The 22,145-nt window shown below is 44.4% G+C and overlaps 1 protein-coding gene across 6 annotated transcripts in view; it reads right to left on the bottom strand.

Annotated features, from left to right (window-relative positions):
* The window catches only part of YPEL2 (yippee like 2), a 58,085-nt gene that overhangs the window by 26,598 nt on the left and 9,342 nt on the right, over window positions 1–22,145 (bottom strand). For 5 of the 6 annotated variants that reach the window (XR_013992059.1, XM_081029969.1, XM_081029971.1 and 2 more), the window contains one exon: window positions 12,900–13,213. Coding sequence is in view for 5 of the 6 variants with exons in the window: in XM_081029969.1 (XP_080886095.1) it covers window positions 12,900–13,016 (117 nt within the window). In the remaining variant the exon portion in view is untranslated. Of the gene's footprint in view, window positions 1–11,987; window positions 13,214–22,145 lie in introns of those variants that run through there. The other variant, XM_081029968.1, reaches the window with a different exon arrangement.

Raw genomic sequence — 22,145 nt, forward strand, 5'->3', positions numbered from 1 at the left:
AAATTGAGTCCAATCTGAACCAAATGCTTAACCCCTTGCTGAAGCCTTTTAGTGGCTCCCCCATAGCATGCAGAATTAAGTCTGAACTCCTCACCTGGAACTCTGCACCCACCCCCACACCCGCACACCACCGCATCCACCCCGACCTCTGATTCCCTCTCACAAGCCCTTTCCATCTCTTACCTGTGGCTCCCTAGGCTTGATCTCCTCTAGAATGTTTCTCTGCCTCTATGAGGAATGCACTCCCCTTTCTTATTCACTTAGTAGTAGACACCCATCCTGCTCTTTGCCCCCATAGCATCCTGAACAATCACCTACTCAAAGCCTGTGTTTCACTACATCTTATGCGTCTTCCCTGCTAGATCATAAGCTACTTAAGGCCAAGAATTTTGCTGCATCTATTTCTATATCCCCAGTGCTTCATATAGTACTCAATATATGCTGAATAGTCAGAGAGGTTCAGTGACTTATCCAGTGCTACACGGAACAGTGAATGGCAGAGCCAGATCTACCCTGTTTCCCCAAAAATGAGATCTAGCCGGACAATCAGCTCTAATGTGTCTTTTGGAGCAAAAATTAATATAAGACCCAGTCTTATATTATATTATATTAATTATATAAGAACTGGTCTTATATTAATTATATCCTATAAGACCCGGTCTTATATTATTTTAATTATATCATATAAGAACCGGTCTTATAGTAAAATAAGACCGGGTCTTATATTAATTTTTGCTCCAAAAGACGCATTAGAGCTGACTGTCCGTCTAGGTCTTATATTCAGGGAAACAGGGTAGAGCAGAGGTAGCTTATATCTTCATTCAGGGCTTTAAAAATGGTACCGCTGACTCCATCAGCAGGGCCCCACATTGTTTTCCCATTAGAGTGCTGAGACTGTATGAAACTATACGCACTGTTTGGCTTGGTCACCTTGTAACCTTTGGTGGGAACCTGAGGGTGCTAAATGGCTAGGGATGAAGTTTGGCCTGTGGAGTGGAATTCTTGTAGCTCTATTGACACCAGACTGTCAATTAGACCTAGTCAGTGATCATAGTGCATCAACTCCTACGCTATTCATACCAAATGTAGCTACCTGTTGATTTGGGATTCCTCCTAGAATTGCATAAACCCATTTCTCCAACACTCATTCCAACTATCTAGCCTCAGGGTGAGCAAATAATACACAAGGGCCAAATTGGGCTTCTTGCCTGTTTTGTAAATAAAGTTTTACTGGAACATAGCCATGCTCATTTGTTTATGCATTCTCTATGGCTGCAGAATTGACTGATTGAGACCATATGGCCAGAAAAGACTAAAGTATTTACTATCTGGCCTTTGCAGAAAAGTTTTGCCGACTCCTGATCTAGCTGAAGGAACAGGGAAATTAAGACTTCAAACAGCGCCTTCATCTACCAAGAGACCGGCTGCCCCCACTCTGGAAGTTAGTGGACCAACTGGCTTTTGCATGATGTCATTTCTTTTTTTTTTTTAGCACTAGTTATAGGCCAGGGATCCAGGAGGAGATTTTGCTTGAGGGAGACACACAAGGGCCTAAAACACCTAGCACAGGGCCTGGAATATAATGCTGCTCAAGAAATATTTATTGAATAAACAAACAAACAAACAAAAGCACGGGAAACTGGCCAATTTGTGCCCAGAACAAAAGTCCACCCTCTCTCCTGTCAGTTTCAAGGTGACCAGTCGCACAGGTGCCTAGCAGCAGCCTGGTGACCTAGATTTGTCAGACCATATCTTATCAGCTTTCCTTCCTGGTGTATTTACCCAGCACCTGCCCCCACAGTGCCCGGGGCAGACTGGCCTGTAGTTTTTACAGAGGAGACAGACAGGGAGGAGCTCTCCTCCCCCATAAATATACGGGGACTTACAGCTTAAGGAGCTGCAGGAAGTCTGGTTTCTCTTGCTTCCTCTCGCCTCAGGTTTCCTGGGTAAATTTTTCCAGGGTGAACCTTAAAAGACTCTTCAGAGCTCTGCTTGTCATTTGGAACAATTGGCATTAAAAAGGGAGAGGCCAGCTAAGGAAGTAAACAAAGCAGCCACCACTCAAGGGTGAGAGGCCTGGTTCTGAGAACAGACATTCCTCCAAAGACAATCAGAGAACAGCGGGTTTCATTCACTGGCCACCTTGAGCTGCCAGCGCCCAGCTGGCAGTTTTACTAGGCGGGGCTAGCCCAGGTTGACATGACAGGAGAGGACAGGGACAGTCAGGGAAAAAGCTGTACACATTTGGGTGTCTCATGAAAATCAGGCAAATAGGATGGAAAGCAATATGGAAATGATGGCTTCTCAGCTGCCTCAACCGACCCTGGGTACCAGGCTCAGGATGGAGAGCTCCACTTCTACTGCCACCAGCTGCTCCTTCACACAGTGGGTTTTCCAGGAACCAAAGGGTACTGGGTACAAGCTGGGTGAGAGTAAGGCATACATCTGTTTGCCACTGTATCCCCAATACCTAACATATAAGAGGAGCTGGCTAAATGTAGAACAAATGATAGAACTTAGTGCAGGAGGGTTTACTCTGGGATCTTTTGTTTTGGCAAGGAAATGCTTTTCTGTCCCTTCCTTTATCGGCTGGCGAGTTGAAGTTACAGTGAAATGTTCTTAATGGAACCAGCCCTACCTGGGAAGAAAGAGTTCCTTGGCCCCAAAAGATAGATAATTTAACTTCAGACAATTGTTAGTAGCCCCTTCAAAGACCCAAAGGTGCTGGGAAGGAGGGGGTGGGGAGCACAGAGCCACCTGCTCTGCCTCTTTACATCACTGTGGTCTGGAGGGAGGGAGTTTGTGGACTGATTAGATGTTGTTTTTAGCAGCAGCTGGTGGAGCTGTCTCCTCCTCTCCTCCCCCTCCTTCCCTGAGTCACTGTCCAGCCACCAGAACAGGGGAAGCAGAGCGCTAAAGCTCTCTAAGGCCTGGCAGCCTTGACCTGAGACAATACTCTGGGTCACCAGGTCAAACCCTCCCCTCAGCAACAGGTTCAGTGCTTTGGAAACAATGGCATCGGAGACTCTTTTCTGGTTCTGTTTTTTTTTTAAAGAGAAGGAAAATGGCTTCTTTCAAAGGAAGCTCACCCCACCCCCACCGTGAACCATCAGAGTGAACCAAACTGACAAACAGCTCTTAGCTACTGCTCCAATACCCAGGCCGGAATTCTCTTCCAGCTGCCTGGACTGCTGTTGTCACAGTAGTTTGAGGTCTCTGTAACCAGATGATGTGTGGTCAGAGGCAAAATAACCACCTGACAGAATAGAAGGGAAGGGGGCAGGGGCAGATTTTTCCATTTAAATTCTAGAGAGGCTTCATACCCGCTTTCAGGCAAGGCCCCAAGAGAGCAAGGTAGAGGCTGCTGCTGTGATTTAATTACCTCCGGAGACTGGCTGGTCTTTTTAGAATCATAAGGAACAAACAAGAAACTCAAAACAGAGGCCTCAGAAGACCAGCTATAGAGCTAAAGGGCAAAAGCTGAGTGTCTCCAAAAGGACACAAGGAGCAAATATACCAGGACAGTTAATGGGTGCCAGGACCTAGTTATGTTTGGGTGCCGATTTCTGTTTTATTTTGCTTCATGAAAAGCCATAGATAACAATGGCTACCAGCATTTATTGAGTACTTACTGTATGTCAGATACTGTAATAAGAACTTTATATTGATTACAGCATTTAATTGCCACAAAAATCCTTTTGGGTATCTATCTAATTATTAATACTAGTCTCATTTTCCCAATGAGGGTGTTAAGACACAGAGTGGTTACTTAACTTACCTGACTACTGAGTGAAGAAGCCAGGATTTGAACCCAGTGAATGTTCTGACGCAGAGGTTATAGTTCACCTCTAAGTTACTGTGCCTCAGATCACCTTTTGCTGCTATACTAGAATCAGAAGATGAGGGAGGTGATGGAACCTTTAAGGTCAGTTTAATCTAATGCCTCATTTGGAAGGATGAAGAGAAAGGAGAGCAAGAGAGAACAGTCTTGCCCAAGATCACACAGCTTGCTACTTTCATTCTCCCAGCTGCCAGCCCTCTCCCCCAGGGCTGCCTCCAGCATTTACAAGCTCCCGTTATTTGCAAGGCTGTAGGCGGTGTGGCAGGGAGGAGGTGGCAAAGTACAAAGTCAAGAGGCACTCAGTTTCTCTGGGCCTTGGTTTCCCGATCTGTAAACCGAGGAGTCAACTAGAAAACCCAGGTTCAAAGGCCCTTCTAGCTCTAATGTTCTGAGAGCCTGTGACTCCAGGTTATTAGAATCTTCTTAGGAAACAAGACAATTATACATAAAAAGTGCATGTAACCACAATAACACAGACCATATTATTACAAGACAATCATTATCCAGGCAATGAGTTCTACAGACGTTCTGTGGAGGGAGAGAATTCTATAGTCCAGAAGATACCCTAGAAAAAACTTAAGCTGGTCTTCAAGAATGGGTAGAAACTGAACAGAGAAAGAAGGATCCTTCAGGCAAAGGAAATGATTGGAGGGAAGACAAGGTAGGATTTATCACCACTATTACTGAGAGAGACCAGAAAATAGTCGAGGCCAAGAGGAGCTACCTAGGTCAAGCTATGTAAAGAGGGCACAGACCTATCTAGAGCTGTATCCCGTATGACTTCTTGGTAACTTGTGGTCTTAGACAAATTGCTTCATCCCCACCTTGAAAGGATATTATAAATTAAGTGATGAGGTAAGGAAAATGTTCACAGTAAATGTTCAATAAATAGTAGTTAATAGCAGCAGTGTAGATTTTTCATACTTTGTTAAATGATGGCACCAATACAACCTCATCTGTACCATTCTTCTTCCCTCCACCGTGAGCCTTTCATTCCCATGTACTACCCCAAAGATGCAGGAATCATGCTGGCTTCATCTCCCTATCCCTAGCCCAAGACTAGGGCCTAGCATGTTGTTTGAAACACACACACACACACACACACACACGCACACACACACAAGCACACACATTGAACTGAACAATCAGTGTATGACAGTGGATTCTGCTCAGGCCCCAAAATACAAGCAGCCAAGCCAGTAATAGTGCAACTTTACCACTCTAGAGATGGAGGGAGTGCCAATGCTCAACCAGAAACACAAGGGAAGAGGTCCTATACCCACTTCTGGCTTCCCAGAGAGAACACCCTTTTGAAAAGTTTCTTTGGATTTTGACTAGGGACACAAGCTTCCATCACTAGCGTCCTTACTGAATGCCAAGACACTAATGTACAAACCAATCTTATGACTGGAACCTTATAGGCATTTGCAAACCACCAAGTTAAATTTTCAGGGTACACTTCATAGCTCAAGTCAACATTTCCTTTTGGTATTTAAAGCCACCACATAGAAATGATCACATTTGAGCAGATCTGTGTGCTCCAGCTGCCTGTCTTCAGCGAAAAACAGACAATTCACCAGGCTCGGTCCCCGGCAGCTCCTTTGATGATAAATTAGTGAGCAATTCTACTTGTGCCCAGATTAATTTTCACAGGGAACAAGCATTACTGTCAGATCAGTCTGTCTCCCATCCAAAGAGTATGACTTCCTGAATTCAATTCCTCTTGCTCATGTGGCTATACATGATAGAATTTTTTTTTTTTTTAATCCCAGAATGCTTGTGTTTCTTTTCTAAGCAGTAGTCAATAAGTATTCACTGAAGGATCACCACACATGCCCGGAACACTTTCAGACCACTGCAATGTGTATGCACTAGTTTCTCCATTTCCAGTCTCTTCTGCTGTTTAACTACCACCCCACAACAATATTCACCATCTCAAAGCAAAGAGCTCATCAGGTACTCAAAGGTCTTCAGTAGCACCCAACAGCCAGCAGGATAAAGTCCAAACTTCTATTCTTCCAACAATCTGGCTTCAACCTACCTGAACTTTCAATCTGTTGGCACACAGTTCCTCAATGTCTAACCCAAATGAACGGCTGCTCTTTGCACACTTCCTGCCTCTATTTCTCTGTTGATGCTGCTCTATCTACTGGCCCCACTCCATCCATGTTTACCTGTCTAGGTTCTTGCTTCAAGACACATCTCAATGTCACCAAATCTTCCCAGATCTTCAGTTTCTAGACAGATGGATCTTAAAGGTGTTTTTTTTTTTTAATTAAAGTTTATTGTGGTAACAATTGTTAGTAAAGTTACATAGATTTCAGGTGTACAATTCTGTATTACATCATCCATAAATCACATTGTGTGTTCACCACCCAGAGTCAATTCTCCTTCCATCACCATATATTTGATCCCTTAAAGGTTCTATTGACCAACAACCCTTCTGAGAACCTGATAAAAGCTGGGGAACCCTCCCTAGAAAAATATACACGCACACAGATTAAACGTACAATTTCAGGGATCCTTTAAAGTCAGTCGATGGACTCCAGATTAAGACCCCACTGCGATCTGTCTCTGTCTTCGAGCCCTAAGTCACTCAGATATTCACTGAAAATCTACCAGTCTCTAGGAGCTGTGCCAGGTGCTAGAGACACAAAAAAGTATCACAAGCATCTCCTCAGGAAGTTCACAGGCTAATGTTAGACGTGCATCATTACACTGTGATAACTGCTTTAAGATAAATATATGGTGAAGTACAAAGGGATGAGTTCAAGGGATGAGTTATGAACCTATTAACTCCCCAACTAGAATCAAAGTTCCTTGAGAATAAAATCCTTAAGAGTGATATCAAAGTATCTAGTACAGTGCTATACACACACGCAGAATATGTGTTTAGTTTCTGTACAATTATAGGATAGAACCAGTGAGACAAAAGAGCAAGTATATAGGCCCACTGCCACCACCCACATACCCCACAGGCCTCTGAGATCCAGTTATGGCCATCTCATCTTGGAAGAATAATGCCACACAAATTATCCCAGCCTAATTTATGGCTGATCTCAGTCTGAAGTGATTCAATCTCTGTCCCTACAGGGGGAAGATGCCGTAAGATATTACATTTTATAAACTCCAGATGGGTTTCTTTTCACACACACATACATACAAACACTGTAATCTAATGACATCCCTTGGTCTGGAGATTTTCTGTACAGACTTGGTTCACCTGTCACCCCTTCCTGGGTGGTCAACAGATAGCTCTTTTGCACTCCTTCAGAACTTTCATTGATAGGAGATTAGGACTTTCAAAGGCTAAATAGTTGTGGAAAAGTAGTAAGTAATGTTAGGTAAGATATGTGATTTTTATTTACAGAAGCAAAATTGATTGAAGGTGTTTTTAAAATGGCTTATTGACTTATGTTGGAACTCTTCCATAATTTATCACTTCTGCCTTTTCTGTACCTCAGAAATGCTCTTTAGGAAAACACTGACAAACATTCAACAATGGTTTACAAACATGGCAAAATCAACAAAGACATTTACTGTGTTGCTGAAAGCTCATCAATCACTGTGGTCAAAGCCTGGGTCCCACTATTTCGAAAACAAAACGTTCACTTTTTATGATTGACATTTATAGGTGTACATGCAACTTGGTTTCTCTCATCTTGCTAGGATAGAAGTACTAATTTTATTGAATTATGGTTTTTGTAAAAATCATTGGCATATAGCCATTGGATAACAAAAATCCTTCAATAAAATTAGAATTCAAAATATAATTTTCAAGTTAGAGAAGCTCACAGAATGTTCTAAGTGACACATCTTATTGTACATGTACTTTATGACTTGTTTTGTTTGATGTGACCTAGCAATCACTAACACTACTAATATAATCCAAAGCTCACTATAACAAGAAATGAGTAGATTTTTAAAAATTCTATTCCTGTATTTATGTTTTACACAAAATTCTCAGGACCTAAATAATTGCATTAAATAATCTGGAGAGGTTTTTTTGTATGTTTTTTCAATTTTTTAATTTTTCTAATTTTTTAATTTCTTTAAGGAGGGCGCAGCTCACAGTGACCCATGCAGGGATCGAACCGGTAACCTTGGTGCTACCAGCACTGCACTCTAACTAACTGAGCTAAATGGCCACCCCAAGAGTTGGTTTTATTGTACATTAAAGACAAGCTGGTTGGTGGTAGAAACAAATTCCTGACAGGTAGAGGAGACAGGATGGGACAGATCTCCGTACTTGCATACTGGCACCCCCTCCATGTCCACTACCTCTAAGCTACTGTGTTAGGGGTGCAAGTCCTGATGCAAATTGCTGGTGTAGAACACTAGTGCTCAGAAGCAGAGGCAAGAAACACAGGGCAGAATGGGCCTCTCAGCAGCTACTAGATCAATACAGGGCTTCAGAACATTTTCTTCCCTGCCACTTTTCTCAAAGCAATGCTTTATCTAATGTGTAGGCAAGAAGGGAAAACCAAAATGCCACCACTGTAAACCCAATAGAACCCCACAAATGAAAGAACCCACCTCTTAAAAGTGCCCCACCTGAGAAGGAGGCCCAACTCTTGAAAACAAGACAAACCAGAGCTCTTCACACAAAACACAGTTGAGGGGTGTGAATCAGTGATACCTGGCTCTGAGGTTGTCACCTCAGGCTGATCGTTGAGTTGCCCATGGCCTGTTTCCTCAGGAATAGGGGTTGGGCAAGATGATCTGTAATTCTGGGAATTCTATTATTTGTCCACACACGATAATCTGACCTGAAGATTTGACATAGTAGTAAACAGTGTTTTTTGGGGAGGGGCGAGTAAAAGATTTCTTCCTGTCACCTTCACTGGACCCCCACTCTACAGCCTCCTATAACACCTTCCTTCCAAGAACCCAGCACACTAGAGCAACCTGTGTCTTGGAGTGGAGCCACCATCCCTAAAGTGGGATCGTGATAGATTAATGCAATTCACCAATCCCAAATGGGCTCCTCCAAGATGCCATCAAAAAGTTAGCAGGCGGGAGGGCAGGTAAGAACGACAGACAGGAATTTTCATGGAAATGCTTTGTGAAGATGAAGGTTTCCGTAATAGGATCCACTGAAATGAACATTTAGCTTGTTCTCACTCAGGGCAATTGTTCCAATTGAAACTATCATTATTTTATAAAACCAAGGTATATTTTTATCCTGGGGCTTGCACCATTGGTAAGAAACAACAACTCCTCATGCCAACACAAAATACCTCTGCCTGCAAACACTCCAGCACTGAGACCACAACACCCCCAAGAAGAAATCGGAGGAGACTCAACACATTCCCTAGATAGTTCTGTCATCGATTCAAAGAGTTCCTCACCTCCCCCCCACCCCCATCCTACAGAGCAAGTGCTGTCACGCTTCTGCAGACATGTACAACTTTCCTGTCGATTTCTTCTACTGCCTTTGTCTCTTACAGTCAACTCCTGTGTTCCAGGTTCTAAAGTGAAACTATCTGGCCTAAACTAAATTTGCTTGGCTAAACTAAATGCCCTCCACCCCAACCCCTGCCTTTTCTTTTTTCTTTTCTTTCTTTCTTTTTTGGACAGCGAGGCCAAGAGAAGCAAAGAGACTACTTTATACTCACATATAGCTTTGATTTGCAAACCACCCACATATCTATGATCTCATCCAGCCTCATAACAACCCAATGAGGTAAACCTGCTCCCCTCCCCCTGGCCAAATAAGGTACACCTACCGCATAGGGCTGTTATGGGGATGGCATATAGTAAGCACACAAGGGCTGGCTGCTAGGCATTAGACACAGCAAATATTATTGCACTGATTTTATTAGCTAGAAACTGAGAATCAGAGGTTGGACAGTTGATTGCCAGCAACCAGGCCTCTAGGAAATCTAGAGCAAGTTGGGAAGGTGGAATGCTACCACCATTTCAATACAGACCCTAATTGTTTTAAGTCTTGACAATTACACATTTCCATGTGGGCTTAGCACTCTGATAGGAAGGGAGCCTGAAATCCTGATTCTGTCCTCTAATTCTCTGCTAGTCACATACTCAGAGCTTTAGTTCTCTGGACCTTTGTGTTGCCTTCTCCATTAAGGAAGGCAGACTCGGGTTTTTGTGGTGGTTTTTTTTTTTTTTTTTTGGTGTGGGGGGGTGGTTTTTCTTTTTCTGTTAGACCAAACAATGGAATGTCAAGCTTCCAGATGAAAGGCTCTATTACAAGTACAAAGTATCATTTAATTACACTGCTGCTCCAGTTATCTGCTTCCCAGCTCCTAACTCCCACTGGGCGGATTCTGAAACCGCATAGGAGATTATGTCAAGAGGGAAGAACAGGAGAAACATTCTCTCCCTGAACTTTCTTAAATGGAAGAGAGAAACAAAATGAAAAGAAAGGCCCATTTTCCAAGGAGGGGGCTGTGGCAATGATCTTTCCGTTAAGCAGACCTGCATAAGAATCTATAGATTTCACGCCGGGGGTGGCGGTGGAGTGAAATAAAAGAATCTTTGTACAATGCCAGCCATGGTTCCCTCAGTCTTTCCCCACAGCCAGGCATTTAACCCAACTCTTTAAATCATCGAGCTCTAATGCACCCCATCTGTGCACCGGTTGTAGCCAATGAAATTGAAGCCTGTGCTGACTTTGGCCTGGATTTGTGAATAAGCCTTTCTGCCCCAAAGGGGGCAGGAAGGAGGACATGAAGCCAACAAAGTCTTTTTTGCTCATAGTTTGTCTTCTCCCAAGGCTCACGCTCCATCCATCCGTTTATTTGACCATTTATTGAGCTCTTGCCATGGGTCAGGTTCTGAGCCAGCGATACAAAGTTAGTAGGAAAAGGCCCCAGGTGGAAAAAGGAGTGTAAGAGCTCCTGGGAAAGAGGAAGAAGGTGAAGAAAGAGGGCTGCTCTTGGCTGAGGCACAGAGGCCTGAAATTCCCCTATCTGTATATTCAGGGAGTACTGCTTAGTTCCAAGTGGTTGAAATATAAAGCAAGGGAATTGAGAGGAGACTTATCGTGTTTCCCCGAAAATAAGACCTAATCAGAAAATAAGCCCTAGCATGATTTTTCAGGATGACATCCCCTGAACATAAGCCCCAATGCGTTTTTTGGAGCAAAAATTAATATAAGACCCGGTCTTATTTTCGGGGAAACACGGTAACTAAAAAAACGGCTGTCAGATCACCAAGACCCTGTATACCAGGCCAAAGAGAGAAGACACAGCACTTTCGAAGGTCATTACCATCTTCATATATTCACTTCGACCCATCTTACAAGGCCAAGCTCAAATACCACCTCTTCCAGAAATCCTTCTTGAACATGCTCAAAGTAATCGCTCTCTTTCCTTTGAGCCTCTGACTTGAGTTCTTGGATGTCTTTTATGAGTCTCAATTTCTCTATCCATATAAAAAATGACTAACATCACCTGCCTTAAAGGCTTATGAGGGTTAAGTGAGATAACAGCTGTAAAGTGTCAAGTAGCAGAGTTCTTAGTATAGAGAAGGTGCTAAAATACATTTTATTAGTACCTCAATTTCTTATGATACACTTCTTTCTGATGCTAAAAAAAAATGTCTTGGCTTCCACTTTCTCTGGAGACTTTCAGAAATAGGACAACTCACATTTTCCCTCCAAGCTTGCAGGCACCCTTCCAAAGCAAAGAGGACTAACTCCCGTCTTCCCTCACTGACGGAGCCTCTCCACTTCCAAACTTGCAGACTCAAGGGGTTCTCAAAAGATCCAAGGAATCTGAGACAAGATGAGTTAGGTGATAGAGAAGGAAGCTATAGGCTGGCTGGAACATAAATAGCACAAAGGAGAGTAACAGAGGGGAACGTGGGCCAGATGCCAGGACTCTGAGGGCTCCAGGGTTCAAGCTCTATGGTAACCTGAGACCCTGGAAGCGGAGTAAAAGGAGGAGGTCAGTCCTCAGTCCTGGTTTAAGAATCCCCACTACCACAGATGTGGTGGTTCAGGCAGCCTTCCTCACTTCCTGTCAAATCAGCCAGCTGGATGGGGCTGATCTGTAACTGTGGATCCTGTATTCCTCTTTGGCTGCGGCTACCAAGCCAGAGGCAGGGAAAGTGATGCCACCTTTTCTAGCAGTTCTTGTAGACGGATCAACAACACTCTTTTTTTTTTTTTTTTTTTTTTAACTTAGTCTGGGTCTGCATAAAGGTTTGTCTGTTTCATTTTTTTTTTTTTTTTACTTGAATGGCAGGTAGCACAGGTTCTGAGGAAGCAGACTTTTTAAAGGGAAAAGTCCCCCATGATCTTTCTCCTTTTCATGAAGCCTAGTAAAACCTGTTTCTCCTCTCCTGGGAATTTAGGGCCAGGAAAGAGATAGCTCCCCTGAGACTGCTGCCTGAGGAGCCAGTTCCTGGATTGCATAACTGGGATGTTGGGTTTATTTCTTTCTTTTTTTTAATAATTCCCCTGCCCCAAATTTAGGAAGCAGTTGCCAAGGCTCCTCCGGGAAAATAGGGTTCCATTTTTTTCTTGATTATGATCAAATATCTTGCTATATTAGAAGCCCTACAGGTCCTCACAAGCCAGTGAATCAGGTCTTCACCAAGCCACTTTTGGTCCTCCCCAAGGGCCACCCATTTTAGTAATTCAACAGTCTCATAACCTTCTCTGGGGCTTGAAAGGCAATACCCTCCTTATCTCAGCTAAAAACCCTGCTACAAGACATCTTGGCCCCATCACCTTTCTGAAAACTCCCTTTTCAGGTAGGCAGTACTCTCCACAGTGTTCATCTGCCAACCTAAGCCTCCAATCCCTCCTCAGTGCCTCTCCTTTCAGGCCTCAAGCTGCTATCCCACAGCCTCCGACAGGGATGACATCTAATTGCCAAAATAACAAAGAGAACTAGTACAGTCTCCCTCCAACTCAAGAGCTGTTTCTCAGTTGAATGAGACAGCCCTGTGGGTCAGCCCTCCCTGTACAGAAGATGGAGTACAGATATCCCCAGCTCTCTGGGAAAGCTTGTACACCTCTGCAACCTTAGGGGCAGGACGTGCCCTCCCCCACAATAGGCAAGGAAGGCCTGCAGGGAACCTGTACCTTCGAAATGAGTTCATCATGATTGGCCAAGTGGGCTCTGCAGTGAATGCAGCTGTAGGTCCGGTGGCAGGAGGGCAGATAGGCCTGGAAAGTCTTGGATCTTGTCATCTTCACCATTGGCGCCGTTGAGCGTGGAGTGAACTCTGGGGCAGCCCACGAGGCACTCCCACAGGATGGGTCGCACGGGAAACACCGGAAGACACAGGTAAAGGCCGTGGTTTGGCAGGGGGTGGGTGTGGGGCAGGCTCCACACACTGGTGATGTCTTCAGAGGAAGGAGCCTCAAGCAGAGGTCTAGGGCTGGTTCTCAGCAGCCTGTAGTGCCAAGATAAGGGGAGTAGCATTAGCTGATGGAGCTGGGCTTCCTACAAAGCAAGTAGAGTCCAACAGCCACCAAGAGGGCAACATGTCCAGGATAAAATGACCCCCTTTTCCTGCACTGTGTCAAGATGCCCAATGAAGAAGAAACCACTAAAGGTACCAGTATTGCCACTTCTCTAGAGTTGGAGGTTCAGTATCAACTCAGGGCTCTCAGCCATCCCTAGGTACCTTTCACCAACATCCAGCAAACGGGCATGATCACTATTCCTCGGGAGTTCTAAAAATGGCCAGATTAAAGAAGTGCTAACTATAGCCCCCACGAGAGGATTCCTAAGCCCCCGCTACTCTCCTGAGCCAACTAAGATAAATGGCTAAAGGAAAAGAAATTCGGCCTCTAGAGAGTCACTATATCAACAGCCACATATGGAGTTCTCATCCATTTCCAGATGCCGGCAATCCTTCAAAACTTGAAATCCCCACCTGCAGAGACAATAAACCCCCACACCACCCTTTACCACCCTTTACTTGTAGACTAAGCATGGGATAAAAAGGATCAAGTTCCCAACCAGCAGGGTCCCTCGTGGCTCTTTTGGGAGAAGTGATTCCAATACTTTGTCCAGAAGTAGACTCTCTGTATTTGTTTGTTTGTGTGTTTGTTTTGTTGAAAAATCAAGTGAATGAATGAAACCAATGGCATAATCAGACTACTCCCACCTCTAAAATACACTAGGAGAGTGAATTTTACCAGCATTTCTCCTCAACCCTCAAACTTCCCATTAATCATCCCACAGTACCAAATAGCTTTCCTACCAGAACCTCAGCTCTTTTATTCTATTGGGAACCAAGGACACTGAGAAAGTGAGGTAACTCTCGGGATTTGTCCAAGTAAAGGTCTGACGGCAAAGCCCCAAGATCTACGACTCACTCTGCTTCTCAGAGTCACCTACCTGAGGCACTTGCCTACCTCCCAGGAGAGCCAGACTGCTAATTAACACCTGCCGTGCTGTGAAGATAAAATTATTTGGGGGGGGGGGGCGGGGAAGACATACAAAACCAACCTTCCTTGCTGGATTATGTCTGGGATCCATCTGGATGTCTAGAGAAAGCCCACAAATCACAGTTCTCTGTTTCTTCTAAACCTCACAAGAACCAAATCTTCCAAAGGGAAGCTGCCCTTATCCCCGACTTCCTTCCCCCGCGGCAATCACTGAAGGCCACTCTACCCCGGGGACTCTGTATATCTTCCTGAGTGGCCAACACCACTGCTCAGCACCAGGCTGAAGGACAAGTGTTCACTGCCCCTTATCCTGCATGTCCCTTTTGCAGCCCTGAGCCAAGCGGGCTCCACATCAGGGGGGACCAACTCTATATGAGATGTCCAACTGTTGGAGAAATTCAGACTTATGGGGGCATAATGTCTTCCCTGCTCAGTCTATTTTTAAAGATGTAAAATCAGATTAAACTGAACATTACAGAAATACTTCCATATGGAGGTGAGAGTTAATTTCCCCAGCTTTGCCTTGGAGTTAGGCCTGGCCATAATAGGAGATGAGGAAGGAAGATACATGATCCCTTGGATCCAGAGACCCTTTATCTCAGCCTGGGGATATTGTGGGAGTGGATAAGGTGAGTGGTCAAAACAAAAGTCCACAGGAGACCAATGCTGTTGGGTATTGCAGCATTACAGGTAGTAGAAAGAGCCATGTACCCCACTGGGGCTTTTCTGTACTTTCCAATACTCCTGCTGTTGCACTCTCAGGAAAAACAGTATCTGCAGGAAAGGAAGGGGTGGTAGGTCAGGGTACGGAATCGAAAAGACAGGCAGAGGAAGCGAGCAGGGAGGCCAGCAGCTTCTGAAGTCCACAACTTAAGCTGCCCAGTGGGGAGCACAAGGAGCACTGGCCCCTTCAGTCTTATATAAACACTGAGGGAAGAAAAAGAAACAATGAGCCCTGGCTGCCAGTCTGGGTTTATAGAGCAGCCACAGAGTCTGTTTTCTTATACATGCAGCCGGCTTCTAAATTATGCATTTCCCCAGAGCAGAATTATTTCTTCTCTCACTTCTCTTCTGTAGGAAACCCCCAAAAAAGTTTGCAGGCAGGGGTTTCTGGTTATGCTCAGCTTCAAATCTGAATCCCAAAACTTATACAAAGCTACCTTCTGAGCAACAAGCATTTATAGTCTGTATTAAATGTGAATATGTCACATACAAACACATACCCATGCACCCACATTCATTGCACACCATAGCTCTGAACTTGAAAAAACAAGAGAAAAATCGACCACATAAACAATATCCCAGGCTGTCTGGTGCTAGAAAAACTCTGGAGAGCCTCGACAGAAGGCATTAGTTTTTGCTGCTCCAGTCACTCTCTGCCTTCTTGCTTTCATAGGAATTCACAAGCGTCCAAAAGCTGACTCCTTCCCCACGAAGGAAAGAAAAAGTGGCTTGCTGAAATATGAATCTTGTTCAACTGGTACAGGGCAAACAAGAGGGAATGAGAGGGAGTGACTTGAAAGCAAGGTGAAGTAGGCCCAGGAAAGGGTCCTTGTGCCTGAGAAGAAAAAAGAGAGTTGGCTGAGTGAGAAAAAAAAAGTAGGGACCAAAAAATAATCACCTGTTACTGGCTTCTTCCCACTTGTGGGAAAATTTTAAAAACTGCTTCTGTGAGTTGGGTTTGTAGGAAAGAAGACAAAATAGAAGAATTTTTTTTTTAAAATAAATGGAGGGTATGGGGCTGCAGGCTCCATGGGGCTTCATAAGTCCAACTCGTTGCACATATTGTAAAGTCCAAATTGATTTCCAATAACAATCAAATGAGCTCAATATTTGAAAGCCTCAGGGCCCATGCACAAATTAAACACCATTTTAAGCGAAGTGATAATCCATCACAGTAGAAAGTAAAGAAAGATTTGCTACCATCCCCAGCCACCTCCCGCTGATCAGAATGGAAAGATGTGAACTATTATGATTAAAAACAAAGACCTTCAATACACCACTCTGAGATCCAAAGGCATAGGGAGCACTCACCAAACCTGCTAGCCCACCTGACAGACAGGCCTACTTTCCAAGGAGCCACAACAGCAGCTGGGACTCAAAACAGAACTTTTTGAGTGTCCCCAGAATGGAGGGGTAAGAGATATGAATTCTTCAGGTAAGCCATGAAGGAACTCAATGAATAATGTGGGAAGCAAGACTGTATTGCCACACACACAGCCACAGAAACTGAGAAGGTGGAACCCACTCGGGGGAAGTAACAACCTCAAGCCATAGAATGGGACCAACCTTAGGTGGGCCTCTGTTTTTGGGGGGTGTTTTGGTAGAGGATAGGCAAAGACTGCCTAGAAAAGAAGTGGGCTCTGGAATCACAAACCAGTTCTATTCTTTTCTAGCTGAGTGATTTTTGGCAAATTATTCAACCACTCTGACCCTCAGCTTCCCTAACTCTAACAACAACCTACATAGGATCATGAGGATTAAATGAGCTGATGTAAGGGCATACACAGTGCTGGCACACAGCCCTGGCAGGCCCCTAAGCCCCTGTCCTACCCTCTGCATTTCAGCCCGTATTGTCTATTTACAAAGCAGATTTGACCATGTCACCGTTCCCATTGCCTTCGGAAAGGCAATATGGGGTAGCAGTTAAAATGACAGGTTCTGTGACCAGACTCAGGGATTTTGAATCCCAGTTCTATCATTTACTAGCTGTGTGACCTTGGAAAAGTTACTTAACCTCACTTTCCTCATTAAAAAATAGGAATAATGTCTTCCTCGTGGGACTCTTGTGCAGATTAACTACTACATATAAAATACTCAACACATGCGTCTGGCTGGCATGTAGTAGGTATACAACAAATTCTAAGTGTGTATTACATCGACTACTGACACCCATAAATGGCTTGATTCATCTCTACCACCTCATGCTCTGTACTCCCCTTATTGAACTGACATTTAAGGGTCAACCATGTGTCAAGAACTCTCTTAAGTGCTCAGATTTGGCAACCAAACTCTTTGTAGTCCCTCCTAATACACACGTATTTCCACTCTTGCAAGGTTTCGTGGATGCCATTCCCTCAGCCTGACACACCCTTCCCACCACTGCTCACCATGCCCTGGCGTCTCTTAAGACTCAGCTCAAATGTCACCTCAGCACCTGGGCTTATTGGCGCTTCCTCTGCACTCACCTCTTAACACCTACCCTGCTGAAATTGAAATTGTCCTTTCCTGCCTCTACTAGAGGTAAGCTCCAAGAGTAGGGACTGCGTTTTAATCATTTTTGCACCCCCTGAACTCAGCAGCACAGGACACACCGTAGAGGCCGTCACTTACCTGAACTCCCACTGCTTCGCATCTGGCTGATGACTAGACTGGTCCACCCATTGTGTGGGTGGCAGGCATGACTGAGGCCCCTCCCTTCTCCAAGTAATGAGGCAGGAGGCAAACTCTGGGTCTTCAGGCCGAGACCCTTCTCCACTCAGACCCTGTGCTGAGATGCCCAGAACTATGGTTCATAGGGGCTATGGGTGAATTTTTAAGACCTGGGTATTAAGTAAAGTCCTGTCATTGGCACTGATGCCCACTTTGCATTTGCAGGGTCTAGGTGAAATATGTGTATAGCTGTTGGAGTAACAACTGAACCACTTTTCAACTTTTCCATCGTTGACTTATTGTAGGAACTCTTAGAAAGCCTAAAGAGGGCTGTATGCTAGCTTTAAGGACAGCAGAGGAGGCACAGGACGGAGTAGCCCTGCTCTGTCCCAACATGGGTGAGGAAAGAGAAAAGCCCTTACTGGAGGCAATAAAATAGGGGAACAGACCAGCCATTTCAGGAACTGGGAGACAGAATTAGGAGAGAGAGAGAGAATGGCTGTGAGAGGCCTTCATCCCAGGACGACTGACCTCCTTCCCCATTCCTAATCTCACCAGAATCCTTGAACCCTGGCCAGGGAGCAGAGAGAACCCCTTTCTCGGGGCTTCCAACTAAGAGAAGTGGGAGGCAGCGTAGCCCACTGTTGAGGGGTACAGGATCTAGAGGCAGATGCGCTTGGATTCAGTCTTGGTTCTTCTCACGAGCTGCATCACCATTATGCCTAACAGGGAATGACAACAGTGCCTACCTCACGGAGGAGACAAAAGAACCAATGACATAATGCAAGTGAAGCATTCAGCACAGCTCCTGGTACATGGCTAGTACTCAATAACCTCGATTAGCTATAATCACCCTTACCAGCAAGCGTGAAAAAGCACAGGAACTGTTTATTCACAACACCCAAACAAAGCAATGTTCCTGTCCTCTGAGGCTGACTCATGGTGGTTAGAGGGTTAGGACCTAAATTAATCCACTTAAAGGTACACTGTGGTTTAAGTAGGTTTTTGTGGCTTAACTGGAGATCTGACATTACTGATATGTCATTCCAAACAACAGGCCATTCCATCCCTTAATTCAGAGGAAAAGTTACCTCTGTGGTCTGCACTGACACCACTAATCCCAGGATGGGGCCACGGGTGTAAACTTGACTGAAATGCCCAGATTCAAACTACTACGCAACTAATGTGCAAGACACACAGGAAACTGAATGTCATCATTTCATTGCTACCCAGTGTAAAGCAGTGGACCCAGGTGTACTACAAATCCAACCAGTTGATAATAATGAAAACCAGCTTGGATGTCAAGTAACTACCTTCTGGTAAATAAAACCAACCATTCACCTCTATCCTAGATACAGGGCCTAGTCTTGATTTCAGGGGGATTATCTGTCAGATGATAATCCTACATGATCTCTAGGATTCCTTCAGTTTTTAAAGTCCTGATTCTACCATGTTTCCCCCAAAATAAGACCTAGCTGGACCATCTGCTCTAATGCATCTTTTGGAGCAAAAATTAATATAAGACCCAGTCTTATTTTAATATAATATAAGACCAGGTCTTATATAATGTAATATAATATAATACAATATAATATAATACTGGGTCTTATATTAATTTTTGCTCCAAAAGACGCATTAGAGCTGATGGTCTGGCTAGGTCTTATTTTGGGAGAAACACAGTATATTGTAATGATGTCTCTGCCAGCTGAATTCTGCCCTAGAGCAGAGTACGTATCCATCCATCAAACATCATTCTGTTAAGACCTTGATTTCCGTGAGGTCACAGAACATGCCAGTCTCACAGAGTCCACTCAGAGATGGCTGCTGGACTGTGCTTTGAAACATCTGTTAGCACAGCAGTGTATTTACCATATGGCCCTTCATTCAGCACTTTGCCTGGGGAGGCCCCCAAGTGAGGCTCGCATCTGTCAGAACATCTACATAGAGAAGAGGCCGTTTCCCTTGAAAATCCTGAAACTTGCATGTAATTTACTAAATATTAGATAGAAGTAACTGTTGCTAGCTGACTATGAAGACATCATATCTTTTGGGTTGTTTCTACAATTTCAATCAAAAATAATGTGAAAAACCCGTCTGAAGAGAGGTTACCGAAGACATTTGCCTACAGTTCGTTCATGGCTTCCTTCTTTTTCTTATACAACTCCCAGTCCAAAAAGGACTTAAGGTGGCTTACAAAAATATAAACAATACAATATTATAAAATAGGTTAAGAAATTAGGGTAAGAAAAAAGGAGAGTTTGGGGCATAGAAATGCATGCTGCTAAGTTGCTAAATATTTACTGGATTTTAATTGCAAATTTGGCTTTGAGTTCCCCAGTAACCAAGACAGAAAAAAAAAAAATGTCAGCAGTTATGAGGTTTATATTTCCTATAAAATAAAAGAACCTGGGTTGTTCCAGATACAGATTTTCTGAGAGACATTTTCTCTTCTGGGTAGTCATAGAGGAGACAATGAGTAACCCAGCAGACAAGATCCCCTACACACCGCAATAATTCCTACCCTGCAACCCTCTTGCAAGACTGTTTTTGAGAAATCCCTCCATGAAAATGGACAACCTAACAAACACCAAAGGGCAATGCAGTAAAAGGGATTCCACCTGGGATCAAATCAAGGAAGAACATGGCTTTCTGATGGTTTGGCTGGATCCAGTGTTAGACTCTCGGGAGAAATGGAAGAGCTACAGAACCTTCTGGCAATGCTCCATGAATGTCATTTATCACAACCAGGCTTTTGAGGAACAAAAACATGGGCAGCCTCCAACGTGCCAGGTCCAAACACTAATATTTCTTTTTCTTTCTTTCTTTCTTTCTTTTTTTTTAAGGAGGGCGCAGCTCAAAGTAGCCCATGCAGGGATCGAACTGGCATCCTTGGTGCTGCGTAGCAGCAATGCACTCTAACCAAGTGAGCTAACCAGCTGCCCTAAACACTAATAATTTTGAATGCTAATGTTCTTTGGCCCAGTTGCTCAAACAGAAAACACCCTTTATTCTCCCTTCCTTTTGTGCCGTACTTCATCTGTCCCCTAGACAGTTGGTTCTGGCTCTGAAACTCAGCCTCCCATGGCCATCCTCACAGTCCGGGCCAGCAGCACTGTCCTCTCTCATCCTGAACAGCCATGACAGCCTCCTAACTGGACTCACTGACTCAGCTCTTACCTCTCCAGCCCATCTAGAATTCTATTTACACAACAAAATCTGATCACATCTCCGCTTCAAAACCTCCAGTGGTTTCCTGGCAACATATAGAACCAGGTCGAACCCCTCTAGTGGCACCAAGAACCTGGTGGCTTATCTTCTCATCCCCTTTCCATCTCACTCCAAACCCGTTTCCCCAGCAGACCAAGTTCTCTCGATACCTTTTCTCAAGTTGCTTCAGGCCTGCAGTTGCCTCAACCCATCTTCTCCGCCTGGTAGATGCCTGCTCACCCCATAATACCTAGCTTAAATGAGACCCTACGCAGAGCCGGTGGCCTCCTTCTTCCAGCATGCAGAAAACCATTTTTTTCTCTGGAATAGCCTTTAGCACATTGTGTGCCTGTCTCTCTACTAGACTGGGAACTTCCTACAGTCAGACGTCCAGTTTTTACCCGCCATGTTTTCCCCAGGGCTCCTGGTGACCACAATATTGGAGATTCTTGGTAAGTGTTAATATCAAGACCATGACCATCAGTGAAACAGAGCTGCGCTGTATGCAGTTATTTTTATAATTTCCTTATTTTGCCATACCCAGTACATTTAAAATACCTAATTCTGAGCATTACATGGGACTCACATGCCAGCAAACTCTTGTAACATCAGCTCAGTTGGGCTAGCAGGAGTCTAATAAAACTCAGTACCATGGAGCCATATTTCCAATAAGCCACATCACACGAACCTCTAATGGTTTTACCTGGCTGTTGTCTGATGGCAGAAACATTTCCCATTCCGCCTCCCTGGCCCTTCACACCGTCTCAAGAAACCCTCCCCAGGCTGGCATTGACTTCTGGACCCACTGCCAACCCAGGAACCTTCTTTTTCCCAAGGTGGGCCCCACAAAACCCCAGGGTAGTCTGAGATGCTACTCTAGGTGAGACCGAAATAGAGAGAACTGAAGTGTCAGACTTGACTCAGGCCAAGAAGAAAAGCGGTCCCTCAACCCTGCCTCTGCTCCACATGGGAAAGAGGGCCAGCTCTGGTCCTGTCCTCCAGCCACCAGAGACGGCCATCTAAGCATCAGTTCTTTGCTTTGTATTTGGCCATGCTCAGAGATGAGAATCCTGTTTAAAACAAAACAAACACATTTTCCCCAACATCGGGACCTCGTGAGGGCTCGGTCCATTCCTCTGCCTTCAGACAAGACTGTACTCGAACTATAATGTAAAATAGCCATTTAGAAGATCTATCAAAAAGATCTATCATTTTGGAAAACAGGGTAAGAGATGTGGCCAACCTTCAAAAGTGATTTCCCCAGGGAACCCTCCCCTTAACCTCCTCCAATCCCTACTACGTCAGGTCCTCTATTCCACATGTGCAGCACTTTTCAGTTGTAGTTTTGCT

Source organism: Rhinolophus hipposideros (genome assembly GCF_964194185.1).
Source record: "Rhinolophus hipposideros genome assembly, chromosome: 20".
NCBI lineage: Eukaryota > Metazoa > Chordata > Mammalia > Chiroptera > Rhinolophidae > Rhinolophus > Rhinolophus hipposideros.